The 24159-nt window shown below is 45.7% G+C and overlaps 1 protein-coding gene across 1 annotated transcript in view; it reads right to left on the bottom strand.

Moving 5' to 3' along the window:
- The window catches only part of IMPG2 (interphotoreceptor matrix proteoglycan 2), a 771041-nt gene that overhangs the window by 236712 nt on the left and 510170 nt on the right, over positions 1-24159 (bottom strand). Inside the window, exon 13 of the mRNA XM_085622398.1 lies at positions 22533-22786. Within this exon, the coding sequence (XP_085478524.1) occupies positions 22533-22786 (254 nt within the window). The remainder of the gene's footprint in view (positions 1-22532; positions 22787-24159) is intronic.

Genomic DNA, 24159 nt, shown 5'->3' with positions numbered 1-24159 from the left:
CCTCACAGTATGGGCCTGTGTCCATTGCTGCTATCACTGGGCCTGGGTCCATTGCTGCTATCACTGGGCCTGGGTCCATTGCTGCTATCACTGGGCCTGGGTCCATTGCTGCTATCACTGGGCCTGGGTCCATTGCTGCTATCACTGGGCCTGGGTCCATTGCTGCTATCACTGTGCCTTTGCTGGGAGCGACGGAGAAAGACAAATCCTCAAAGCCCTCCCCCTCTCAGTCACATATTGATAAGTATACCACTCCTGCTGGGCCAGCAGGGGAGAGGTATCCGACAACGCACTTGTATCCTCTGACAAATTGGACAAAATAGTTAAAGCCATACACTCCTCCGAGGCGATAGTTGAGACAAAGATAGGGGAAGTGCATGTAGATGTGGCACTCCTCAGACAGGATCTCCATAACGGTGCAGGCTACCTTATCAAAGCGGAGGGGCGAATCTCAACTGTGGAAGATGAGGTGGCAGATCTCAAAACCAAAGTGGTCTGTCTCTTAACCTGTACAAAAGAACTTCATCATCATGCAGAAGATGCCGAAAATCGATCTAGGTGAAATAATCTACGTTTTATTAGATTGTTGGAGGATGCTGAGGGAGCTCAATCTGCCACTTTCCTGGAGAAGTGGCTCAAATCCTGGATGCCACAAGATAAGCTCCCTCCCTGGTTTGCAATAAAACGGGCACACCGTGTACTCACCCCCAAGACCTCCCCCCCCTCCCAAGAGCACAGCGTAGGTCTATGATTGTGAGGTCCTTTAATTTCAAAGACAAAGACTGTATCCTGTGAGAAGCAAGGGCCCGCCTGACCGCTTGTATCAAAATCTAAAAAATCTTAATTTTTCTGGACTACACTTGAGATGTACAGGCCAAAAGACGTTCCTATGAATCAGTCAAACTGAAGCTTAGAGCTCTTGTACTGTCCTAAATGCTTCTTTTCCCTGAACGACTTAAAATATTTTTTGATGGCAAATCATATTTTTGGGAGACTCCAGAGTCTCCCAAAAGTCAGCCAGGGTCAGAGTCAGCCAGGGAGTGGCTCACAGAAGTGAAACAGCTGAGTGAAACAGCTGTGTGGCATGCCTCATTCCTTTCTCTCTTCTACCAGGCAGACCTCGGCCCGAGGTCCACAACCATCCTGGTGCTGTAGGAGGATCCGCACCAGCTCTCGAGCTAACAGGAGTAGAAGTGAAACTGTGTCACCCTCTCTGAGCTTGGGATCTCCGGCCCCTTTGCCACCATGTGGATCGGATTCACACTCCAGTAAAAGCAAGGACTCCCAGGCACCAGCCCAGTTGGAAGAGCGGCTGAGTCAAACCCCCTCCACCTATTTGAATGTAAGACGACTGGACAGGCCTCTGCCACTAACACACATCATTCCTAATCCTCAGTGACTGACGTATGGCTGTCTGTGCAGGATCAGGCGCTGCCCTACATTGATCCTATCTCATAGGAGCGGTCCACCACTCCACGCCTAACTGTGGACATGTGCTTGTGTTTGGGTATTTGTTATGGGGTGATAGATGCTTCTCGGGGGGAAGTATGGGGTTGGGGGAAGTTGAGAGGGGAAGTTAAATGTTAAGATGCATGCAAAATGCTATTGTTCTTGTTTTCTCTGTGTTCATGTCCTTTTTTCCCTAGGTGGTCTTACCCATCTGACACTGTATCAATGGCAACAGGCACCTTACATTCACATGTCCCTGGATGAAGTCTCTTCTTTGAGGGTCCTCATGGAGTATTAGAATTCCATGCTCCTGATTCTACTGTCCTCATATGCCCCGCCAGAAATCCCTTTAGTATCATGTCCGGTAATGTAAATGGACTTCTAGACAAAATCAAAAGCTCTGCTGTGTTGAGATATGCTCAAATTTTCCCCGTTCCATCATGATGCTGCAGGGACCCATCTCTTAGGCATGAAATGATCATTCCTGCCTAGGATGGGCCATGACAGGGTACACCATGGAAGGTTGGCCAGGGGATCTTGAGGTGTTGCAATCCTGCTCCGTCATACATTCCATTTTGGTGGTTACTTAAAATTGGATTGACCACCCAAGTTCAGTATCTTGCCTTTGCAGGCCTGGAGGAAGGTCATCCCTTAAACCTGGTATGTATTTATGCACCCCTGGAGGCATTGGAGACCTTCCTAACATCTCTTCTTGAGGTGATGTCACGACTAACTCCGGAACTTACTGTTATCCGGGGTGACTTCAACATGGTACCCGACCCGTCCATGGACTCCACTGCTTCCTTGCCTTCTGACGTCTGTTGTGCTAGAGCCACATCTCTATGACACTGGGTGGGTTCCCTGGGTCTAAGCGACATTTGGAGGATTTGGAACCCTAGCAGTACCAGTATACGCACACATACGCTTCTCACCGCACTCATGCTCACATTGACAAGCTCTTTATGCCCGCGTCTGATGTATTACTGGTGTCTAATGTTCAGATTCTCCCACAGTGTAGTGTAGTTCCTATATCCCTGATAGGTTCTGCGCATTGGATTCATATACACTATAGATTTGACATAGGACTGATGTCAGTATGTCTCTATCGAGTACATTAAACTTAATTACTTGTGTGTGCCAGCTAACTCAGAGGTCACTAGAAACTTCTCTAATAAACAAGAAGGGATTAGTTTCTGACAACCGCATAAACATGACAGCTTTGTTTCCCTTAGAGTCGGAACAATCTCAGAACCGTGGAAACAATAGATAACAGTTTCACTCAGCATGCTTCGTTTCTACAGAGTTGCATAGAAATAGAGACGGGCATTTCAATAAAAAGGGTTTATTGAACAGTCTTATGTCTCGTGCAAGAGATATGAACTGCTACAATCGTAAGACAGGCTGCGAAGTACAATATGTACAGAGTTAACAGTAAGATAAAATAATACTGCAAAAGCATGGTTTGGAGCTATGACATATATTAATTAAAATACATACATAAATAACACAAGCTAAACATGTGATACTCATCTCTTGCTTCTAAATTGTTCTACCCCAGTGTACCTAACCTAAGTGTAGTATGAGGTAAGAAGTAGGTGCTGTTGTCTAAAGTATAGCTAGCTATAGCTATAGTTTTGCCAAGAGTTGCCAAAAGTTTCTCTAAGTTCTAGTCTTGCTCCATACCTTAGAATGTGCGAGGTTGGAATCTCTTTCCCGTACTACCGCAAGGGGAATTAGAAACACTGGAGTTGGATTCTCTATGAGGAGGATGACAGCGTCTGGTCAGTGCATCAGGCTGGAACTCGATCTCCTTCCGAACTTGCCGTGGCAAACTGCAAGTAGTCAGTCGAGCTGGACCGTACCGGAACCATGGTTTGCCAGGGCAAGAGCAGGTATATTTATACCTTGAAGGTGTTTAGGAATGCCTGTATTGACGTAAAAGTCGGACATCGGAACGTCATGAATGAACCCCTAAGGAATGGATGATCATGCATACTATTTTTTTTTTTTTTGCAAAAACAATTTTTATTGCATTACTCAAACACAGTTGACATCCACAATGTTCATCTGGCCAGTGGCCGCCATCCGCATATAAAACCACGTCCAAGTACAATCTGGGCCACTTCCACCTACCAATATGATCATGCATACTAAATGAGTTCTTGGAGAAATCAATATCCAAGCAAGGGAAATTCCTAAAGGCTTAAGAGTCTGGTTTTCCAAGAACTCGTTGTGACGTGGATGGACGGATGTAGGAGACCATGCCTGTATTTGGTTAGCATGGACAATGCCTACGTAAGGGCTGGATTTTCTATGCCTAAATAAGGGCAATATGAATTGCACCTATATAAGGGCATAAATTGGGAAGCCTATATAAGGAATCTAAATCTACACACAACAAAACAGGAGATCTCCAATCATGCTCCGGTCCTGCTTTGTATTGGGGAAGCCAGCACTTCCTGCTGCTCCATGTGGGCCTTAACGCTTGGCATCTTCAAGTCCTACGGAGACGTGGTGAGGCAAGCGATCACACGCTACTTCCAAGAGAATGGTGGGTCGGTCCAATCCCCAGGCATCCTTTGGGCGACATGTAAGGCAACTGTATGCGGACATGCCAAAGGTATCCTCAGATGAAAAGAGAGGGCACGGGACCAACATGTTATACAACTAGAATCTCAGGCTATTTATTTAGAGTCACAGCTTACCAATGCTCCACATGGAGATGTCACCTGACAACTGGGGCTAGTTCAAGAGGAAATAAAACTTCTCTCCTTTGAAGCAGCAAAGCAAATCTGGCATCCGTCTATGGCACGGGTGTATGCGTGGGAGGATAACAATGGAAAGCTATTGTATTGCCTGGCTTCGAGGCCATTAGCTAATAGAGTTTTGTCAGAAATAATTGACGGGATGCGCCAGACCCACCATACCTCTTCAGTCATTGCCCAAGACTTCGCCAACTACTATGCATCACTATATGTGGCTTCTCCATGCCCTGCGCAGAATATGGCTGCTTCCCTTTGTAGGAAGGTGGATATCTGACTATGGTTACCCCCAACTTTTTGCCTAGTGTCTAGCTGGTTTTTCGACTTAGTTGGCCTGAGATCCTGCCATTCAGGGTCTCAGGCTGTCTGCTCTCTCTGTAAAATGGACTCCATGTACCCTAGGTACATAACCAATTGGTAAGGATCACCTTATTGGACCCTGTACAGTGTACCCTAGGTACCCAGGGCATAGGTGTACCCTAGGCCTCCCAGGGGCTGCAGCATGTATTATGCCACCCCTGGTCTGGCCTTCCAATCAGACACAACTGGCTGATCACTCAGCTGGGGCAAGGTCGTGTAATCACCCCTTGCTTAGATATAGTATGCCTATATCTACCCTTATATATAGACACATGTGTACCTATCAGTCACTCCTATGGCAGGCCTTAACAATCCTGGAGGCAGAGTGCTTGGTAACATGTGAGATGGTGCTCTAGCATGAGCTGAGCCTGTCTGCAGCTTTCGGAACCAAGTCCTTATAGCTGTTCTATGATATAGCCTACCATATACTCTTAAAGTGCCTTATAATCTTAGACGGTTATGGTAACTATGGTTTGGCTTTATCAAAACATGTCGTGTAAGGTGTCTAACACTTTGGAATAATACCCCCATACCATTTCTGGTGATGAGGATATTATCCCTCCCTTCTAGAGGGAGAGACATGTTAAAATCCTACTTTGCTGTTTATCTCTAACCAAAGCCTCAGCATCACAAAATGGATGCTGCTGCCACAGACACAAGTCTGACCTCCTGCTGCTGGGAGTGATCCCAGCCAGGGAGGCCTGGACAATAGGTTTCCTGCTTGGGGAGGTGCTAGCACCTCCCCAGACAGCCTTTAGTGTATTGGGGCAGGGTGGGCTGAAAGGAATGAGACATGCCTGGGGCACACAAGGTGTTCCTTGCATAGTCCAGTTCAAACCGGCGCTGGGGCACTCCAGCCCCAGCTCTGGCGCGAAACTGGACAAAGGGAAGTGGGTGTAACCACCCCCTCCCAGGTCCCACCCATAAGGCGTGACCTAGCAGGTATCCCAGCCCCCCAGATTAGTATAAGAGTGGGAGTTGGGCCTCAAGACTTTAGATTATCCTGAACCTGCAAAACTGAACAGAAACTCTGGACCTTCGACATTCGACGAAAGAAGAAGACTGAAGAATCTCCCTTGTAGCCAAGGAGTGGCTACCCTGTGCAAACAGGCACCATCAAGTGACTACCCTTTGCTTTGTGAAACGTTCGACGAGGAACCGACTGCAGAGCCCGACCAGAGCCTTGATTTCCAGACTTCTCCGACCCTCATCCACATCTGCAGCAGAGCTGAGATCCGTGGAGGCGACGAGCGACGTGGGACCGGCTACCTGGGAAAAGTGGCTAGTAACTTACAGCGCAGCTTCTGAGGTACCCTCGAAGTTGTGCACCGGGGATTGAGAAGCCCCAACCCCAAGCACCATCTGCACCGAAGACCAGCCCCCCACACTCCACGAGTCCTGCGTGGGGCCCTTCAGCATTTTCCTGCTTGCCGCGTCTGTCCGGTTGCTTGCCCGCTGGCTAGTGGCCTCTGTGACGACGCTCCCTGAAATCTTCTGCGCTGGTTTGGCTCCTCCAGACTGGCTCCCGCTTCTCTGCAAAGAAGAAGCACCCCAGACCTTCCTGGTCTGCACCAGAAGCAAGTCCCTTGTTCTTCGTGGGTTCCGCTTGCCAAGGCTTGGTGAGTCCTGGTCCAACTTCGACGCCGCCGACAGCAAGAGCCTTCGTGGGACAGCTCGCCTCCTGGTCCTGGTCGTCCTCGACGCTTCCTGGTCCTCCTGGCTGCAGCGACAAGCTTCACCTTCACCTGCAACTCTTCACGACATCGCCTGGTTCCTTCCTGGTTCCACGTGGTCACTGGCTAGTGACCTTGACTCTGTCCCCTCTGCTTGCAGGTTTCTTCTCTTCTTGATCCCAGGCTTGGGATCCACCGGACACTCTCTCCTGACTGCCTGTCAGCATCTTTCTTCAGGCATCCATAGGAGTCGACGACGAAAACGACGCATCTTCACCCCTATGCACCCGCAGCCTGTGGGCTAGGTAACTTGGGTACTCCGGTGCTCATCAGGATAGTGACTATCCTAGTGTCTAGTTTTCAAGTCTCAACTTCCTAGCTACTCCGGAAGTGTCCTAAATCTATCTATTTCTAAACTGTAACATTGCTATTGACTTTTACGCATTACGCGTGAGTGTTTCCACTCTGCACACGAACCCCGTGGGCCTCCCACTTCCTAACTAACGCTAGTGTAGTGTAGCCCCAGCGATTCCCTAGGCCTAGGCCTATTCTATTTCCGTGACAGTGGTTCTTATACCACTTACTTAGTATATGGTTTGCGTGGCCCCTAGGGCCTAACTGTATTACTTACCTGTGTGACTTACTGTATGCATTAATAAGACTGTGTTGTACTTACCTCTAAACTCATAAAGAGTGCTGAGGGTTTGCTTAGAATAAAAACACTTTATTTTATATATATATCTGTTGTGGTGTCCTTTCATTTGGTATTCAAGGGATTATATATGGTATCACAGCTGGCTTCACATGCCATTCAGAGTTTAGCCTAAGACTGCTCTTGTCCATGCTACCACTAGGATAGCTGGTCTATAAGGTTGACTTTACAACCAATCACCATAAGGGTATTTGGACTGATATAAGGTGTACACTATAACTAGTGACATCATACATCAGGCCAACTTCTCACACCCTTCTCCACAAGGTGCTGCTGCCTGGTCTGTCAACCACCGAGCGTTTGGATCTGGAGGAGCCTCTCACAGCTGAGAAGGTAACTGAGACCATTACCTCGATGCCACCTGGGAAAACCACAAAACCGGAAGGATACCCCAAAGAATTTCATGTCAAATTTTGTGATCTCCTTGTCCCTCACCTCTTGCATCTTTACAATGAGGCAGCAAAAGCGGGCTCCTTATACAGAGCGATTGACCAAGCCACAATTGTTGTTATACCCAAAACGCCTCTTCCATCTTCCTCATGCATGGATTACCACTCCATATCTCTTATAAATTGTGAAGTTACATTTTTTGCCACTGCTCTCGCATCCTGTTTATGAAGGGTCCTATAGCCCCTAATTCACCCAGACCAATGCTGTTTTCTGCCTGCAAGGTGTACAAGGCATTGTTTGAGACGCCTCCACCTGGCAGTGGCACATCGCCATCTCCTCTCTCCTCCCTTGGCACTGTTATTGATCAACTTTGAAACAGGATTTCGATACAGTGGGCTGGGGATACCTGGCAGCTGTGCTGCAGAAAGCAGGATATGCACCCCAGTTCGTCGGCCTCATACAAATCCCTTATTCAAATTTGATGGCCAGAGTTCAGCTCAATGTAGCAGTAGCCGATGAGTTCCCTATGTGGCGTGGAACCTGTCGGGGTTGTCCCTTGTACCCCCTCCTCTTTGCACTGGCCATTGAACCCCTTGCAAGACTTATCCATTGTGACACTCAGGTGTAGGGGTGGGAACGATCCCCAGGACACAAGGATCGTATAGCGCTATACGCAGATGACGCCCTCCTGTACCTGGCTAATCCGGCAGTAAGCGGCCCTGATGCCTCCGGATCGAGTCTTTTTGTGGATGCATCAGAATTATGGGTTAATCCTAGGAAATCTGTGTTGGTGTCCTTGGCTCTCTCACAAGACTGTGTGGACTAGCAGGTGTCCATCCCTATACGTCATCTTAACTTTCGACTCCAAGTCGCCCTAGACCCAGCAATGACATGGTTCCTTAACATCACACCCCTCACCCGTAAAGTAAAGAAGGACCTTAAAAAATGCTCCAGCTGAACGTCAAAGGAATGATAGCCCTATACAAGATGATGGTCTTACCACATTTTCTTTACCTGCTTCAGAACGTCCCGCATCTAATTTCTAGTTACTGGTTCAGAGAGATGGACTCTGTGGCAAGGTCTTTCATTTGATATAATTCCATTGCTCATTTGGCGTTTGGAACTTGTCAACGTGCACCCTATGACGGTGGGCTTGGCATGTCCAACCATTACCTGTACCGCTTAGCATCCCAACCTTTGATTATTAGTGACTAGCTCACTGGTGGCTGGTCTAACCTAGCATTTAAGTTGGAACTTCACATCCTGGGCTTTCCCCGAGTTATGACATGCTGGTACAATATCCATCTCGATCTGTGAAGTGACTCGCTTGATATTTCTCAGATGGAGAGCGGCCAAATGACTAACTGGGTGGTGGTTCAAACTGACGCATCAGACCCCGTGGCATGATATCTACTAAAAAGAGGTGGCATCCTTGGTTCAGCCATCGGGATGCCATTGGCATCACATTGCGGGGAGATGTCTGGAGGAGAGCCCACATGTCTTCCTTTCAGGAGCTCCAACAGATGTACTCCTTGTCCGGCACACAATTTCACAAAAAACCTGCAATTACAGCATGCACTGCGAGTGCACATCTCCTTTGACACCTCAATACCAGAGCTCAGTCCGATGGAGGCAAAGGTCAATATGGGGCCATTGGGTGTGAGTGGAATCTCCCAAATTTGCAGAACAGTAATTATTAACACCCCAGACACAATGACAGCACTCAAATCGCGTTGGAAGGAATGGCTTGGCCCATTGGAAGACTCAGACTTGCTGGATGCCTTGATGACCCCCAAGGTACTTACAGTATCCTCATGATTACATCTAGTGCAAACATATTTCCTAGCCAATACTTATCTCTCCCTGAACAGGCTATACTGAGCTGGATCACATCCCAGCCAGCCCGTCATGTTTCCAATGCTCCAGCACTCTGGCTGATTTCTTTCATGTGGTGTGGTCCTGTCCAGTGATCACATGCTACTGGAACAGGGTGGTGTCCGATCTCTCTGATGTCCTAAACCTCGACATAGACCTCTCCCCACTGTAAATACTATTGGGGGTACTTGAGGGTGCTGGAGGGACAGCACTGCTAGTGGCCAAACATGACTTTGCTGCCTGCTGGAAGAACTCCAGGCCCCTGACTCTGGCACAGTGGATTCGCGGGGTTGACTGGTGTGCCCAACAGGAGAAGCCACTCTGTGAGGCACGGGGATGTGCGGTCAAGCATGCAAAAATATGGGGGACATGGTACGGAGTGCTGGTAGTAGACCTGCTGTGAACAAGAGTTATGTGACCAATGTTAATGCTATGCATATGCTGGGATGATGCCAATTGTTACTACTGCATTCCTCCAATGTCTACCACAATCGAGGTTTTGTGTCAGTTCAATATGGTGTGCCTACATAAACCAATAAACATTTGTTTTTCAAATAAAAAAAGAGTTTGTTTTGTGGGGGGAATAACATATTTTTGCAACATGTATGAAGGAGGCATTTATTACAATGTGTTTTTTCGTGGAGAGAAGGTGATGCTTCGGAATGAGATGTTTTTTCTTGTGTCTTTGAAACTTTGCTTGAGTGAATCAATTGGCCTATGCCTTGGATGGCTCTGTGGGTAATCAACAGTTACTAGAAAGTGGAGCGTCTTGTAGCACTGATGTGACATGTTCCCATGAGAAAAGGTTTAGAGCTCCATTGCAGATACTTCCTAAACACCATTTGTCAACTTTAATCAAGACAGTACAAGGGTAATAATGGCATGCAGATTTTGAGGGAAACCTAGCTTAGGGAAGATGTATTAAGGGGTTGGCACAGTGTAAAAGGTGATCCTTGTGAGTTTAGTCACTTGAGGGTCAGGTAGAGTTCGAAGACCATGATCATGAGCAGATTCCTTATTTCATCTAATGTCACTTCTGAGGGAAGGGTATATAGGGCCATATCAATGGAGTTTTGTAGTTCTTCCTTTGTCTGTAGATTAAGATCTCAGTTTCAATAAAGTTAAGGTTAAGGTGGTTAAGCAGTATTCATTCATCACTGGCCTCAGAAAGTCCTGAATGGTCTAACTACTTTGTGTTCACCAGATAATCTGAATGCCATTTGCATGGCTGTAGTGGGTTATATTGACCAGCAAGATGCGATCCAGCACCATGATGAAGTAGAAGTTGAACAGAAGTAGTGAGATGACTGAATCTCAAAGTACTCCAGAGATAGTAGTGAGAGGAACTATTGTGAACTGGGTTATTGAGAGAAAGCTAGACCTGATGCAACAATAGTAGGAGATTGAGCCTAAAAAGTTGCAATGGTAGAAAATTTAGGAAGGGAAGCAGAAGTACGTTAAGGTTGTACCTTAGCTGTGGGGGCATGGCCTGATGCCAATGGAAGTAGACATGCAACTGCAGTGTGTCCGTGCGAGCACCACCATCCAAAAGCATCCTGAGACACCCTGGCCGGTCTCTCCCCAAGAAGGGCAACTGGGATATAGATGGCTCTGTCCCCTGGTCTCGGCATCTGACGGCTCGATGAGGGTCCAGACAGCTTGCGGGCGGGAGGTGCTGAATAGCTCCATCACTAGCCGTGCACACCGGAACTGCAAGGGCATGACATCAGTGGGAGCCCGTCGCCAAATTATATCTGGTGAGGGCGGAAGTGAACAGACGGGGAGGGAGAGTAAGAGAGCAACCGGCGGCAAGCTCCAAGAGCAAGCGTGGGCTGCAGGAGTACTCTGGTACTGGAGCTGGGTGACTGCAGTGGCAATCACGGGACCTGATCCCCCCCACCCCTAGCTGCTGCAGGTGGCTAGCCTCCTCCCCATGATCGGGGAAAGTGGGTGTGGCAGGGACAATAAATAGATCGTCGGGGAACAGGAGGGTGCTTGGAGAGTGAGGTCCCTTCAGAGCAGTGGCGTTCAGGCCCCAGAATTAGCGGCTGTCCCGGGGATCACAGGTGCATACCGAGAGCCTGGTGCGGGGTCGAAGCCTTCCATGCCGCTCGTGCTCGGCAGCTGTACCACGAGCCCAAATAATGTAAAGAAAAATAAGCTACTGAGCCAGCGACCAGATGCTCCCACCGTCCCAGGGGAGAAAAAGTGACCTGGCAGTTGGCACCGGAGCTTGGCGGCAGAAAATACGCAAGGCCGGGCCTGGTGAGAAGAGGGCTGGTGGTGGGAGCCTGGCTTACTGTGGAGCTGCTGGACACATTACAGCTATGTTTCGAGCAGGACTGACAGAAACATCCTGCACCCCAGAACCACCCAGTGCTGGCCCTTATCAGGGAGGCCTTCACTATCGCCTTAGTTTGCTTATTCCAAACCTTTCCTTGCAACGTACGTCACGAGCACACCAGATGAAGCTCGCTCCTCGTTCATGAGACTACCTTTGGGGATCTGAGGACTATCTCCCCCCAACGATCACACACCACTCATTTTCAAATAAACAAAACGCGTTGGTTGGAACTTTTTACTGTCGGTTGACTTTGAAAATAAAGACTTTATTGATACAATAAAACAAGCCTACATGATTTATTGAGATCACTTCTTCGGAGTAGTGCACCACACCAACTTTGCTTTAGTTCTTTCTCTGCCCAGCAGTTGGCACCCAACGATGGCAGGTGCAGAAGTTGCATGTGCACACTGATTTGGACATACTGTGGATATAATTACAAAGGGAACATAGCTGGGAAGTGCCGTTACTGTGTCCGCATTTGTCTGCCATTGTTTTCACACTGTAGCTGGTGTGCCTGACTGAAAGTGCTGAACGCGGTTGGGGTGGTGCCCCACTGCTAAATGCCACAACTGAATCTCACCCTCAAGGTTGGCTCAACCTCCCAGCTAAAACACAGAGGGAAAAGACAGTAGCAATATGCCCCTAATTTTCTGCCCATCATCTGCCAGAGCTTGTGCAGTGGATGTGTATGCGCCTGCAATTGGCTCGCTAAAAGACTACCTGGGGTTTGGAGTACCCCCCCCCCCCCCAGGATTCCCAGACCAGGGTCCAAGCCAGGCACACATCATTGTACAGAGTAGCCTTGGATATTGATAGCACAACAGTGCCAGGGAAGGTGAATACCAGCATGGACAAACTCATGAGGTCTTTCCCCCTGGGGCCCTAAATCACTGTGTGGTTGAGGGCTGGCTGCGACGTAGGCTAGATAATTGGAGTGCCAATGCCCAAATACTCAAATGATAAAGATACTAGGTAGCCATTCCTATCCCAGGAGTTACACCCTCCTGCGTCTATTGTAGAGGCCATACCAGGACACTCTTCACAAGCTGAACACATATGTGCAATGTTGGACACTAACTCACAAGCTATTGGCGCATCCTGGGAAGTGCTCGAACTTAGATTTGACAGATTAGAGATGGACCACAGCCTGCTGCGAGATGACCACAGATATTTGGCAGAGAGCGTCACTACCTCTGAAAGTGTTGCTATTTCATGACTTCATGAGGGAGATGCTGTGACACCAGGCATCCTTCACCGAGGCTAAGAAGCGGCTCCCAAAGAGGGGCATTAGCCACACAAGGCTGTTTCCAGCACAACTCTGAGTCACTTATGAGGGCACAATGCACTTTTTTTACAGCACCAACTCAGGTGTTGAATTGGCTAGGTCACCTGACCCAGAAGAGCACGAATAACGATATGGAGAAAGCACCTAGACATCATGGACCGCCGAGGAAGAAAGTGTAGCACAGAGCTGCAGTGGTCCCGTCCCAGGCCCAGGCATTGCAGGAGTGCCAAAAAGCAGTCGAAGCAGTAGCGGTCATGAGTGTATTTGGATTTAACCCTGCATCGGAACGGGGCGAGGGGGACCAAGGGGCCTCAGATACAGACCATGGCTTGCTCTCTTTCCACACAATCAACACCTTGCTCCTACATGTCACACCAAGATCCTGCAGATGAACTGATTCAAAGACAACAAACTTGGTGAGGTGTGCCTACTCCATCGGGAAAACTTTGTTACCATGCGTTAGGTGAGGGCCCTACATTGATAGCTGCCATTTAGGGGGGGTAAGATAGGCTTGTTGCAAAACCTTGCTGTGTCATATTTGAATGGTGTAGAGTGAAGCTGGGAGGCATCGGATTGAAGGCACCCCCCACTTGTATCCGATTGTGAGAGTGAGATATATATGAAATCCGCTGATTTGTTGGCCAGTTTGGATTGGGGTGGCTTCACTTCTAGTCCTGGAGCTTGGGAGTTGGGTTGTCACTGTTAAGTTTTTGGGGCTGTTTTATTGTGCTTTCCTTGCCTCTGATGCACATCTCCTTGGCAGGTCGTGGATAACCACTGTCGCCAAGCCTGGTGACCACCAGAAGAGGCCTGACCTGCGACACTGTCTTTTTGTACTGCTACGGCATCCCTTTAACAAACACATTCATCAGCTGGAACGTCAGAGGCCCCAATAATATGTCCAAGAGATATAAAATACATGCTTATCTGAAACGGCGAGGAGCGCATGTTGCCCTGCTCCAAGAAACGCACCCGACTGGCCCTGAGAGAGATGAGTTGCGCAAGAGGTGGAAGGGGCAATTATTCGCAACTACATATTCTGCATTTGCCCAGGGTGTCTTAACCTGGGTCTGCCCTGGGGTCCCGTTGCAAAAAACAGGTGAACTCATTGACCCCAATGTTAGGTATGTCCTGATATCGGGCAGGCTGGAGGGGCGTGACTTGGTTATAGTGGCCTTCATCTGATCACGCTCACACTGGATTGCCACAGAAAGAGACCGGTAATTCCTGACTGGCGTCTGAAAGTAGAGACCTTGGAGGAACCGGTATTCTGGCAGACAATAGGAAACGCTATGCATGATTATTTTGCAGGTAATGCCCATACAAGGGCCTCTATCCTGACTAAATGGGATGTCTTTAAGGCAGTCAGCCAGGGTAGATGCATCTCTGAAGTAGTGGAAGTCCGACGTACCCTTATAATTGAGGTGGAGGCCTAGGAGGCTGGGGCGCAGGATTTGAAAAAGGCACGCCATGGGCGACCAGACCTGCAGCACCAGATAATAGAAACAAGGGAGTTGCTTGCAGAGGGCACAGAGAAACTCTGCTACTTCCATTATCGCGAATAAATGACCCGGGCGCATGCAGAGCGGGACAAAGCAGGAGCTGTGTTTGCCAGCCCATTGCCCAGGCGCTCCCTGATACTTGTAATAGACTCAGAAAATAAGGACAGACAGTACGGGCAAAGGGATATCAACCATAGATTTAAGAACTATTACATGGCTCTGTATGCTCCCCTACATCATTACCAAGGACCCTGACAGAGATTCTGGACCCCTTAGAACTACCACGTCTTGATGGAGAGACTGCCGATGTGTTGGGGTGCCCGGTAACCCTTCAGGAGGTCCGGACAGTAATCAAGGCCATGACGAAAGGTAGGGTACCGGGAACCAACAGATTCCCAGTAGAATTCTATGCTGCATATGTGGGGGAGCTGCCCCCCAAACTTGTGAAACTCTATGACACTGCTCGGGAAACTAGTAGCCTCCTGCCAACAACTACTAAGGCACTGGTGATGCCACTGCTGGAAGGCCTCCTTATGATGTGCAATCTTATCATCTATTATCAATGTTGAATATGGATTATAAAATCTTAAATCGTATATTAGCGACTCGTCTCCTGCCTCATATGTCCAGGCTAATCCACAGAGATTAGAGTGGGTTTATACATGAATATCTTGGATAATTCCTTCGTATGTTGGTGACTGAAGGGTATTTTTTCTCTTCTATGAAGTCATAGTTGTAACTAAATGTAGGTCATTGAATCTATTCTCATAGCTATTGTGTATTGGTTGGCTGGATCTGATGGTCCGGAGTTCTTTTTCTTGATGAGTGGAGATCTTAAGGTTGGAAGGAGTGGTTTCTGAAGCATGTTATTTAGGGTGGTTCTTGCCGTGGAGGTAGCGCATGTGGCCACAAGTATCTCCATGAAGGCTTGTGCAGGGCAAGGGTCTGACAAGAAGCCATCTGGCCCATATGCCTTAACTATTTTTTTTAATTCAAAATTCAAGCGTTATTTAAAGGAGATCAGAGGCTAATGTCTGCCTGTGCCATTTCTCCTATTTGTTCTGGTCTGGGTAGGCTGGTTGTTAGGCATTCTTGTTTATTAGGCACCATTAGAGCAGCAGTGTTTTAAAAACAAATTTATTGGCTGAGGTGTCACGGGATTGAGAATGTAAAGTTCTGGCAGCAATTCTCTCTGAGTTGCAGAATTCTCAGATGATCATCTGTAGTTGCCCAGAAGGGCATTCTGTTTTCGAGATTCTTAGAGAGTAATTGAGTATTTTTGCATTCTTAATAAATGATTTGTACATCTAGCATCGTAGCCATAATATGTAATTTCGGGTGATTGGTAGTCTCCTCGGTCATTGTAAAGCATTTGTTTTTGGCTTCAGTTTATTTATCTCTAGTTAAACAATGGGCCCACTATTTTTGCCAAGTTTCCAAGCCTTCCAGCAAAATTGTTTGGTCAACACTGTCGTAGTTCTGGATAAGTCAAGGATTATGATGGCTGTTTCCTTGTTATCAATCATTAACGGGAGGTGTTCCTCCACTTTGTTGGCTATGGCAGCTTTAGTGCCTTTGTGGGTCTAAACACATAGTGGTGAATAGTATGAGAGGCTAGATTTAGGCCTGTAATTAGCCAGGGTGTTAAACTCTGCATTTGGCAGATTTGCCATGATACTAATATGGTTTAGAGAGATCTTTATGGAGGGGAGGCATTTATCATGTTTGTAATTCCCAGATAAAAAGCACTTGAAAGTTGTTTAGGGCATGCCATGGAGCATATATCTGTGAGTTGGATGCTCTTATTTTGACAGTCAGCCTCTAGAGGTCTTAAGGACGTAAGTACAGGAAGCAGTGAAGGGGGTGGGATGAGAAGGTGTGGAGCGGAGCTTATTGTGTTGGTGAAGGTCTTGCACATTTTGAAGATTTTTGATTCAAAGAACTCAATGAACTCAAGTTAGCCTTCTGAGTGGTGTTGTGATGAACATGTGATGAACATGTGCCACTCTTCAGAGTACTGTGGTTGGTCAGGAAGTTGTGGCAAATGTTAAAGATCTTTAATTTATTTGGTGCCTTAGTAATCTGTTTAGCAGGGCAGGCATTTTGTTGGGTGTGTCTGACCATTGTGTGTTGGAAAGCGAGTGCTTGTATGTTCTTAGGCTTTTTAGTGTTTTGAATCTGACCTATCACCTATCAAATCGAAGTCACCCATGAACTCAATTGTGTTGGCCTTAATTTGAAGGTAGAGAGCCAGGGCCAGGATTTTGTTCCAAGAAGTTAGTATTGCAGATCAAGGGCAATAAAGTCCTGAAGCAATACTAGAGAAGTTGGGATTAGGCACACAGCTGTTTATTCAAAAGAGAAGTAGTCAGTCTCAGGGATGACAGTGCAAGTCAGATAGATGTGTAGTCTAGAGTGGCCCATCACCTCTCCAGACCTCTGTTTAGAATGAGTTATACACTGGGGTTGGGAATGAGAATGGTTAATGAGGATATGTATGGCAACAAAACTGGTAATTGTACTGGATGCTTTGGTCGTTTCATTGTATATCATGTCACTATAAAAGCAATAAAATTGCAGATTTCTAATCGACGAAAATCTTGAATGAATCTGAGCCTATAAAAGCAGCATGGACAGGGTAATGGGACTAGACTAGTTGAAGTAAGCTCAGTCCCTGATTTGTCCTTCTGTTAAAAATACACAGTGAGGGACAATGTTAGATGGACAAGTTGAAGTAAGCTCAATAGCTTATTTGTTCACCTCTATCTTACAGTCAGAGGATGATAAATTAATCTCAGTCTTAGGTAGCGGTCTGAAGCATGTTCAGCTTCTTATTGGTCAAATAAATTAAAGATACTGGGTCAAGAAATTGAGAATAACATGGATACTAGACACTCAAGCAGTGGTACGGCATCAAAAAGGTGAGGTTTTCTGGGTGTTAATTCCTTTTTTTTATGGTCTAGTCATGGAGTTTAAAATGACCACTCCATTATGGAGATGTTTCATGGATTCATTGCTCCCTATTCACTTGCAGTTCCAGTTTCCCCTCTTTAATCCAACAGCATGAGCTAACGGGATTACGCCCTGATGCAAGATCAGGGTATTGAAAATATTTGAAAACGTATTCTCAAAACTGTTAAGACTTAATATTTAGATGCTTTAAGGAATGCACGAATATATTCACACACTTCAAGTCATGAAGGAAGACACTTGAAGAAAAAGGAGGCTTGGAGGACCTGGACTATTCCTTTTGGTTTCATATAATAATAATTCTCAAACAATTCCTACCCCAATGCAGTTTCGAAACTATTCTAAGCAGTAGTATTATTATATGTAACTAAATAATATAATCATGGTCAATTATGAATAACAGAAAGCATGAAAGTATACATTTCCAAGCATACATTTCTACAAGAAACAACTTTATTGCATTTCCCAGCACCTGCTTCTTCAGGAATTGACATCTCTAGTTCGCCACCTGGACCCTCTTTAATACAAGACGCCAGAAAAATGGAGCTCATTTCCCAGCATCCACCTCTAAAAGAAATGACATCACAGCATATCCCATCATCCACCTCTTCAGTAATAAATATCATTGCATTTCCATAGCATACTCCCTACTTTATTCAGCTCCTCAGGGTGGTTTACCACCAGGATGTCCCCAGCAAATGTCAGACACAGACAAAGGAGTTAGCTGTTTGGTCTTATTAGGGCCAGGAAGGGCCATGGACCAGACCTACTGCCCCGTAGGGTGAACAACTACAAGCTAAGAGCTCATCATGTGTCAACACTTCCAATCATCTACATTCACAACCTGGCCTAGACCACTCAAACACGACCACAGATCTTTACAACACATAGACTCAAATGCATGCACACTGTACTAACTACCACACACCTTAAAAATATCAAACACATATTCCAGCTTATGGTCATTAATGCATGCTCTGCATGAATCCACACTTGACACCTCCTAGGCTTCATCACCTATCTGAAGCTTGATATACTCTTCATCACAGAAACATGGCTCAGCCCTCTTTTCCAGTGCATCCTAGACCTTCTTCTTCCTACAGGCTACAGCATTCAGTGAGCAGACCACGAACATAAACAGAAGGCCTCCCCCTCATCCATAAGTCTTCCTGGTCCTGCACTTTAGGCAAGTAAACTACACTCAACTCCATCCAGCTCCTCACATGCCACTTTCCACTCTCCACAACTTAGTCTGCCACTTTCTATCTCATCTTCAACATTCCAGACTAAATAAGGAATTTATTGATGAATGTTTGAACCTTCTAACCTCACCCATCCATGACACCCACACCATCTTCCTAGGTTACTTCAAACTCCCAGACAAGGCAAGTTTGTAAAAAACAAGAGACACCCTTTTCAATCTCATTGACACACACAAGATGGTACAGCATGTCACCCAACAAACTAACTCCAAAGATCACATCCTTGCCATCTCGACATCACAAACCATCTAATGCAAATCGATACCCCTGGACAATACCAACAACATTCCCATCCCTGGCTCCTTAATCATTATCCAACCAAAACACCAAGGTTGCTATAAAAGAGACAACAAACCTTCTGATTATTCAAAGATTTTTCCATTGACAACAAAAATCTCAAACTCATCCCTTATCTTACCAATGCTTTGTCTGACATCAAAACTCTTCTAAACAATTCATAACTTTTCTGAGAAATAATGCGAACACCCATGCTTCAACTATAACACACAAGTGCAAGCCAAAAGCTTTATTGCCCTGGTACTCCAAAGATCTAGCCAACAACAAACGCTTCATCCACAGACAGGAAAGAAAATGGAAGAAAAGTAAAACTCCCAACAACCTAACACTAGTGACATCCCGCCGCACAATATGCAGACAACTTTTCACGTCAGCCAAAACCAAGGACTAGACAAGCATCATCAATGATGCTCTTAAAAGTAGCAAAACACTCTTCAAGACAATCCAGCCCATGTCCTGACTCTTCTATACCACACTCCACAGACAAGTGTAAAGCCTTCAACCTTGTCTCCAGTGAATAAATATTAAAGATCCGACAGCACGTTGACAACCCTGCTTCACCTGTTAGGCCTTTCCCCTTCGCGTACCATCCAACAATAATCATTCTTCAAAGCCCTATGTCTTGTATATCTAGCTGACATACTCAACTCCCTCAAAGCCACCTCCTAAGAAGACGATGTTTTAACCTCTTTCTTCCTCGAACCTCACTCCCAAGAAGCTCTCATACCCCTTCCCAAAATTGCAAACACCTCCAATATTCAAGAACTTTCCTAGAAGCTCTTGAGGCAGGCCAACTCCTCCCACCCTTGAAGAGACCTCTCAAACTTCTGGCCCATTACTCACCTTTCCTTTAACAGCAAGCTCATTGAAAAAGCAGTTTATGTTGACCTCCAAGATCACATTAATGCCAACCATCTCCTGACTGGCTGTCAATCTTACCATAGATAATGCTGCTGTAAAGAGATAGCTAACCTACAAAATCAAAGATGAGGCCCGTCTGATAACAGATGAAGAGAACTTCGCCCTCCTGATATTGCTGGACTTCCTAGTCGCATTTCAAAATGTTGAACAGCCCACCATCAGCTACACCCTGATGTCTGAAGTGTGATTTAATGGCAACATCGTTCACTGTTTATCCTCCTACCTCTGCAATTGACATCCGTTCATTAGCCTGGGCAACTCCAGAAACTGGAAGATCCTTATTACCCAAGGGATTCCTGAAGATTCCATCTTACCCAATCTCTTCAAAATCTGCATGGAGCCCCTCACCTAATAACAGCATCATAATTCTCCACTATACAAACGATGCACAACTTTACTTGAAAGTCTCCTCCCCACCAGACATCCAATGTCATGACCACCTATATGAGGAATGCAGGCAGACAGATCCTCTTCACACACCAGACTTAGGAAGGAACAGACGACGAAGGGGAAGGAAAAGGAGAAACACTGGAATCTTCACATTAGGTCATAACAGAATTTGCTACTGTTATAAATATGCTTGTACACTCACCATTCTGGAAGTTTTTAAGAGCAGATCCCTAGAAGGTACATGCCAGAGGATATGGACTTCAGAAGAGACTTGATCAGTGTTTCAAAAAGGAAGGCATGTTAATGGCAAGCTCAGTCAGAGAAAGAACTATAGTAGGAACCCAAATAAAAGGCCAAATCATCAAAAGTGCTATAAAAGGAATAACTGGGGCAAATTAGGAGAGACAGTGTAAATCCCACAAAAGTGCTCAGTTGCCAGGAAAGGAGTGAACGCTGTCTGCCTTTTAGGCGTTTTTGTCAATCCTAACAAAGAAGAGGATGCAAATCCATGGCAGGTGTCACAATCGAATTGTTTGTCGAAATAGTACTGGTGACTATTGTGCTTTGAAAAGTATGCAGCCTTTTCCACCTAATGTGGTGTACCTGGCCTCCCAAAATCAATGAAGCCTCTGGAAGCCACCAACTTCAGCAATCACTCCATCAATATCACCACTGCTGACCTACACCTACTAGCTCACATTTTTGTCTGCCTTGGTTTTTGTCTTCTTGCCTGGATGTGAGATCTGAGAAGGATTTCACATGAATCCTGACATTAAAAACTACTACACTGCCTTCACCATATCAAGACACAGATGCCCGGCAGCTACTTGAAGCTCAACACCACCAATACGGAACTCCTGCTATTTACTAAAAACAAAAAGGAACAATTCGTCTCAGTGGTATGAAACCTAATTTTCACCCAATGCCAAATCACTTGAATTCCCAATGGGCATAAACCACTCCTTAAGGAATATATTGCCAAGAAACAAATGGCCTGGTACCATCTCTCTCCCACTAAAAAAAAGTGAGACAATTTCTCCTGGAAATCTGCTACAGCTTCGAGCCCTCAGATCCGAATAGTAGCAGCACCCTGCTTCACGGCCTCCCAGACTTCACGCTGCCCTCCCCTCCCCATTGTGTGTTATCCAACATACCTCTGCAAATCTCTCCTGTGACCTGAAGAAATATAATAACTTCACCCCTATTCTGATAGAGTCCACCGGCTCCCATTACCAGCCCACACTAGATTGAAAACAATCTGCTTCATTTACAAAGCTATCAAGACCAGCACCCTGCCTACCTCACTGACAGCCTCATAACATCTGGTGTACCTCAGCATATCTGCAGCAAGGATATGATCAGACAGATAAAATAACTCAACAGGCCTTCTCAATCTATGCACCGAGGATCTAGAACAACAGCCCTGTGTCTGTCACGACTGCTCAAACTCTGTTCCAATTTAGGAAAGAGGTGAAGATGCACCATTTTAAAGAACACTGCATAACAATGTAGTAACAGCCCATTTCTGATCCCAGAACACAGCCTCTTCTTCAATCATTTGCAGACTGCTGCCATTTGGCTAAGTTTACGCTATGCATATGTCGCATGAATACTCACATACAAACCAATAATAGATAACGTGCAGAGTAGGTAGAAATTATGGTGGGCCCGTGCTTTGGGATAAACATAAATAATACAATGACGAAGGTTAGTGTGCATCTGATCCATATTTACTCTGTATGACAAAAAGAAGTGGATACAATTTAATTTGTGCCATTATGCATTCAGTGGCACAAGGCAAGCATTGAAAATTGTCCCAACCATGTAGCTGGTAATACAAAACACTCATAAATAGAGTCAAGCTGGACCCTCTGCCCCTGTGCCACTTCACATGATGCACCATGGATAGCTATACCCCAATTTGTAGTTGTATTATGTCAAGTTGGTAATAGAGTGTTTTCAGGGAGTGCTTTACTAAGACGTCCCCAAAGCAGAGAAAGCTAGAGCACCTGATTGAGTGTGGGGAGGGGGCAATAATGGGTGGTGAAGCCAGTAAAATGGGCATCTTTTGGTTGCATCGGATACATTGATAGGAGTGCAGGTGAAGGATAGCACCTTGAAGTGTATTTGTGAGTTGATGGGAAGCCAGTACAGACTTCTTAGGGATAGAGCACTATTACGAGCAGATAATAAAATACAGAGCAGCGACCTACCAACATTTGTGACCATTTGCAGTGTTTCAATAGACACTTATATATGAACCACTTTTCAGCTGTTTATTATGAAGTGCAGTAAAACATTTTTGCATGCAGGCAAAATATGTGTTTGATGTATACCAACCGTTGATGAGCTGCAGAGTGTTTGGATCCATATCCAGTGTATAATTTGTTGACGTCATCTCCCGGTGCAGGGCTTCCGCAATGTAATTCCTGAAATCACTGACCGTGTACATGACCGTAGGTGTGTCCTCGCTTTCAGTGAAGAAGTTGTCTTCCACCTTATTGGACTGAAGGTTGATCAGATCCAAAGTTGCATTACTAATGGCCTCCGCGTCCCCATCAAACGTCACTGCGTAATAGACCTCCACGCCATCTCTGCGTAGAGAACACGTGCACAGCAATCATTACAAAAGTAGTGGTGCGCTTGGAAACTTAATTGAAGGGTTTTATGCACCAGAGACTAACAAGGAAATGTAAACGGCATGCTAATGCCATATGCCATAGACTGGTCTCAATTTGAGAAGCTTGGGTGCTACTCTAAAGCAGATGATGGGTCTTGAATAACTGCTTACAAGGCATGTGCTTTAATGGTCGCAAATAAACTTAGTAAATCAATAATCAAGCCCCTTCACACTTCTTACAAGAGATTAGTTCTTGACGTTGTGTAATGTTATGTCGTGGAATCGTTCGAGCCTATCCCCAAGATTTGACATTGCACAAGGACATGAAGGAGAAGCTGCCATTCTCGTAGAAATGACAGCAATCTGAACTTTTACAAACGTATTCTCTTATTATTGAAAACAACAAGGTGACTATCGGTATATAAGCACGTGCCCTGTGGCTAGTTTTTTTGACCTAAAGTCTGTTGTTTAATTCCAGTGAGACTACACACCTTTTTGTAAAAGGTCACCCTATTACTAGTCGAATATACATTATGGTGATGACTATCCATCCAGTGGCGTGCATGCGAAGTTTGCCATTCTCTCCAAATGATATACATATTTTACTTTGATTTATACTGCTACATTTTAATGCATTGACTTTTTCTCTAATCCAGCTTTTTGTTTAGTTTCAGTTTTTTCTCCATTACTTTCTTCTGACTGTCTATTTTTTGTCTCCACTCATGTCGGGTAATTTGTCTATGAACACTTCGTTATTTTGATTCCACTGGTCACTAAAGGGAGTAGGCCATGGCTCTTACACATAACTACGAGTCACCCATGTTGTTTGACAAAGCAGCATTGTATGGCAGGTGCATCAATAGAGAACATAAGTGACATTGTATGTCATTCATGGATCAGTCAGCAGTCTTTAACTGTGTTACTCATTCGAAACTATGGTTCATTATGAGTAAGATGGGAGGTGAGCAGGGCATTATATCTTTTATAAGACAAGTCTAGAAGTGGGTCTTTGCTTGTGTCTGCTTTGGTAAAGATGGAGAATTCACTGACACTTTTCTGATTCATAGGGTTGTAGGAAAAGGATGTTTCCTGGCCCTTTTTTTATTCTCCCTTTACATCAATAGGGTCGAGAAAGTTTTAAAGATGAGAGCAAAGAATACTCCCTGTATTGGGGCATGTCCGCTACCCATTTGATTTTACGCAGATGATGCCATCATAGTAGCTAGAACAGGGAGAGGGCTCCAACTATTCAGATTTTATTTTTTTATGAACGAGTTAGACCTTAAGGTAAATGAGAGTAAATCTTTACCATGGTTTGAGGTTTCAAACTGGCTAAAAAACCCCCTC

Source organism: Triturus cristatus, chromosome 8 (genome assembly GCF_964204655.1).
Source record: "Triturus cristatus chromosome 8, aTriCri1.1, whole genome shotgun sequence".
Lineage (NCBI taxonomy): Eukaryota > Metazoa > Chordata > Amphibia > Caudata > Salamandridae > Triturus > Triturus cristatus.
Note: the sequence above shows the minus strand (reverse complement) of the source record. Positions and strands in the feature narration are given on the sequence as shown.